The 3,918-nt window shown below is 35.2% G+C and overlaps 1 protein-coding gene across 1 annotated transcript; it reads right to left on the bottom strand.

Moving 5' to 3' along the window:
* Positions 1-3,043: 3,043 nt before the first annotated feature.
* On the bottom strand, positions 3,044-3,632 carry LOC143609184 (two-component response regulator ARR17-like). The gene is made up of 3 exons (XM_077084011.1): positions 3,535-3,632; positions 3,364-3,434; positions 3,044-3,257 (listed from the first exon to the last, which is right to left on the bottom strand). The coding sequence occupies exons 1-3, from the start codon at positions 3,574-3,576 to the stop codon at positions 3,134-3,136; spliced, it is 237 nt and encodes a 78-aa protein (XP_076940126.1). The 5' UTR covers positions 3,577-3,632; the 3' UTR covers positions 3,044-3,133.
* Between the last annotated feature and the right edge of the window lie 286 nt (positions 3,633-3,918).

Genomic DNA, 3,918 nt, shown 5'->3' with positions numbered 1-3,918 from the left:
GGATCTCACTCTTACAAGAAACTTAATCGCAGCCTGGAGGTCACATTTGATGAACTGGTACAAGGTTCTTTATAATTATTAATTCCCGCCTTGAAATCAGTCTTATTATTCTTTCTTTTCAGGGGATGTATGGGATGCTTATCTAACCAGTTTATGTTTATGGTTTTATGCTTATAAGCAGAAACTGATAATCACTGAAACAGCTTATTTCACCCTAAGGGCGAACTTGTAATTTTCGATCCCCAAAGAATAATCATTTGAAATAATCAATCTTAAACTTCTTATTTCACTCTACAATACGCAGATCATTTTCATTTGAACACTTAACAATGCGCAAATGCTTTTAAAAAACACAAACAGATGAGCTGTTTAAGTAAGCAATCACAATAACATCCCCTCATTGTGACATGATAATTATAATGGAACTCAATTTGAGCGAGTATCAACTGGTCTAAAACATTTACTTGTTTCTTCTTTTCATTTAGTTATTTACATGTCCATACAGTGGGCTCACTGTAACTTCTGTTCCCGATGCAGGATGATATGGATTTTGGTGTTGATTTACCAACCAATGCACGTTCTTTAGAGTTCCCTCCGTTTTTAGAAGAATCACGTCGTAATAGGAAGCATAATACATTTTGTAGAAAAGATTGCTTGCTGCATGATGCAGATGATTTTTTAAGAAATGAAGAATTTTATGATAGCAGGGTGGAGTATGATGCATTTAAACAGGATGGTACTAATTCTTCAGTTATTTTCTATTGCTTTAAGCATTCATAATTCTAAGTAACATGATTTAACATGTATCAAGGCATGTTTTATTATTCAATTCTCTGTTTTTTTCTTTCAGAAAAACCAAGCTTCTTAGATCATAATTTTGTTGATGATAACTGTGGCTTATCTTGGAAGAACTGGTCATGTGATTTGGATTCCAGTATGATGAATCATATGAGACACAGGAACCATGATAAACCAGATTTCTCGTTTGAAGGCATTCATATGCAAAAAAGAAGGTATGTCTTTAATTAATATGTTTCAATACTTATTCATTCTCTCTCACTTTTATTCCAATTTAATTCATGACTTGTAAGTCATATCTGCAGAGCTAGTGCGAAAGCAGCGGACTGCTTCAATGTTTCAGGTACCCCACCCCTCCCACTGACACACCAACCCACAAACTATGGAGCCCATATATTAGCCATGAATGCTGAAGTTATAACACAACTCGAACTATCGCTCAGATTTCGTAGTAATGAGTTCATAAAATGTTGACATAATAACACAAACAATGCATATAATTCTTAACATTGACGCTGTTAAATGATGCATGCTAAGTGATGGACATATAGGTGATACTTACTATTTTATACTAAAATCCAGACCTCAAAAATGAATTATTTAATATATTTTAGTTATTCTTAATTATAAATAATAATAAAAAAAACTTCAAAGCCGACTATTTCTGAAAAAGGATAAATTGTCCCCAGATTCATCTTAGAAAGAATGTAAATAATAGTGGTGACAATAATAATGAGAAATGGTTTCTTAACATATTTTAGGACTAGTCAGTGCACCACTTTTACTATCTTTTTGTTAACCAGGATTATCTTCTTCGTATAAGCACCAAACGGAGCATGATGATGATTTTATGTTACGGTACGCCACCTCATTCGAGTTCATATGTGATATAATTTTAAATATTTAACAAGCATCAACAATGACAGTTACCCAACTAGAAATAGAAACTCTGATTTCACCGAGATGACTGATCATTCAGCCTGGCCTTCCTTTACAACACAAGACACGAGAGACTGTTTAAGCTTTGTGAGGTTCATATTCAATATATAATAATTTTCAAATTTTCAAGTGCTTTTCATCTTATTTCATTTGAATGATCTTTAACACAATTTTAATACCTACTTTTGTACAGCGAAGATTCATGCTTGTCCCATTCAGGTGGCAAATTTGAAGCTACTGTATACTAGTTATCTTATTATTTATGTTTTGTCCTAATATCTTCACATTTTTCAATGTAGTATGGCGTGAAGAAACCAAAATCCCACCGTTTAAATTTACCGAAAGACAGAAACCAAGAACACATGAAGCTGATATCAGAAGCCAGGTAAATAATTTCAGTAAAAAAGGGAATGAATTTACTGAGGAGTTATGGCGAAAGGAAAGTGGCATCTACTCAAGAACGCATAACAATATGCCAGATTTTTCAACTCCGGGAGAAGATTGGTTATTTGAAGAGCAATGCAATCTTGAGAATTCAAAACCGCGTTATGCTTCAGTGTACACATCTGAAACCAAAACGGGCTCTCCTTTCAGCCCGTTTGATTCTGATTTCAACCTGAAGTTTCACGCTGATGAGAAATCATCAGAACATGATGCATTCAGTGGCAATGTTTTCTCAGACGAAGGCATTAATGTCAAAAGTGGACGTTGTGAATCATTTGATAGTTTTTTTAAGGAAGAAAAAGAGTGTGTTAGCACCGGCGAGACTAAATCAGTAACTGTACCAGCTATTTCATCACATAAATAACTCATCTTCAGAAAACGTGGGGCCCGCCAACACCTTAGAGTCAAAACAACCACGGTTATTCTGAGGAGTCAAATGTTAAAACTCCAGAAATGACCCCAGGCCCAAATGCAGCACTCTCTCCTTTACGTTCAGAAGGCGGATCTTCCTCTGTAGAGATGCCTCAGAAGGTGGTAGAGTATGATGCCTCAAAAGGGTAAATCAGTAATTTCAAATTTAATAAACAATTGGCTTTTTTTTAAATGTTATAAAATTATCTAAAATGGTTATGTATTGATGTTTCCAGATGTGTAAAGAGTACAAAAACATCACCCATGAGCCAAAATGAGCTAAAATGTGAAGGGCATGATAGATCTTGCCAAGTGATGATGCTTGGAAGATTTGTTCTTCAACTTATGTAATCAGCAGTCAGCACTACGAAACAGGTATATCACTTCACAAGCAATTTAAACGAAACAAAACTTTTCTTCAAATAGAATTCATGAAATGCAATCTATCAGATGTTCCAATTACATACTGCTAGAAACTGATTAAAATAAATAAAGCAATAGGTGTGTCCGTAACACACGTTAGCATCCTGATTAACATCACTTATCTCCCCATGCAAAGCCTTCCCTTCATTGGCTGTGCAAACTGCATTTGACACCTCAGCTTCTTAACATCAGACTGTTTGAGCGGTTTCAGGATGAACTCTTGAGCTCCTTCTTTCAAACAACTAAACACCAACATAGTTCAAAAGAGAAACATTAACGACATCATCATTAAATACTTATTTCTCTAAACTACTCAAAACTACATTTGTTTGTTTGACGAGTGATTACTTTTCAATTCGAGTGGGGACATTCTCAGACGAGACGACAATCACAGGGATCTCCTTGATGTCACTTGATTCCTGTTGCAAATGATTTGGGATAAAATAAAATATTAGACAACATAGTATGTTGTTGTGATTTAACTTTTTAAGTAAAAGAGACCACATTGCATCACATTACCTTAACCTTTTTGAGGAGCTCATATCCTGTCATTCCCGGCATACAATAATCCGTGACAACTAAGTTAATCTTCGGGACCTGCTTTTACCAAAATAAAACATAAATTTCAGTTAAAAAGTTGTGAAAAAGTCATAGTTATTCGTGGGCCCGTGAGTTTTCCCTTACGGATTCTCAAGGTACAAAAAACATATAACTTACTTGTTTGGCGTTTTTGTCTTTCCCTTGACCTAAAAGCTCCAACGCCTTTTGCCCGTTTTCAGCAGTTGTCACTGCCACAAAGACAAAAAGTTTTCACAATGTTCAAGTGTATCATCATCATCATCATCATCGTACTCAGTATATCCCACCAATAGCAATGCTATGGTAGGGTCTGAGGAGGGTAAG

Source organism: Bidens hawaiensis, unplaced genomic scaffold, assembly GCF_021521415.1.
Source record: "Bidens hawaiensis isolate Kalapana, Puna unplaced genomic scaffold, B.hawaiensis_p1.1 tig00419509_1, whole genome shotgun sequence".
Taxonomy (NCBI): domain Eukaryota; kingdom Viridiplantae; phylum Streptophyta; class Magnoliopsida; order Asterales; family Asteraceae; genus Bidens; species Bidens hawaiensis.
This window is presented reverse-complemented; position numbering and strand designations above follow the sequence as displayed.

Coding starts and splice junctions, on each gene's coding strand:
- LOC143609184 (XM_077084011.1), bottom strand. CDS start 3,576: ATGCCGGGAATGACAGGATATGAGCTCCTCAAAAAGGTTAAG. Junction 3,435..3,534: donor AGCTCCTCAAAAAGGTTAAG/GTAATGTGATGC, acceptor CATTTGCAACAG/GAATCAAGTGACATCAAGGA. Junction 3,258..3,363: donor GTCCCCACTCGAATTGAAAA/GTAATCACTCGT, acceptor GTTGGTGTTTAG/TTGTTTGAAAGAAGGAGCTC.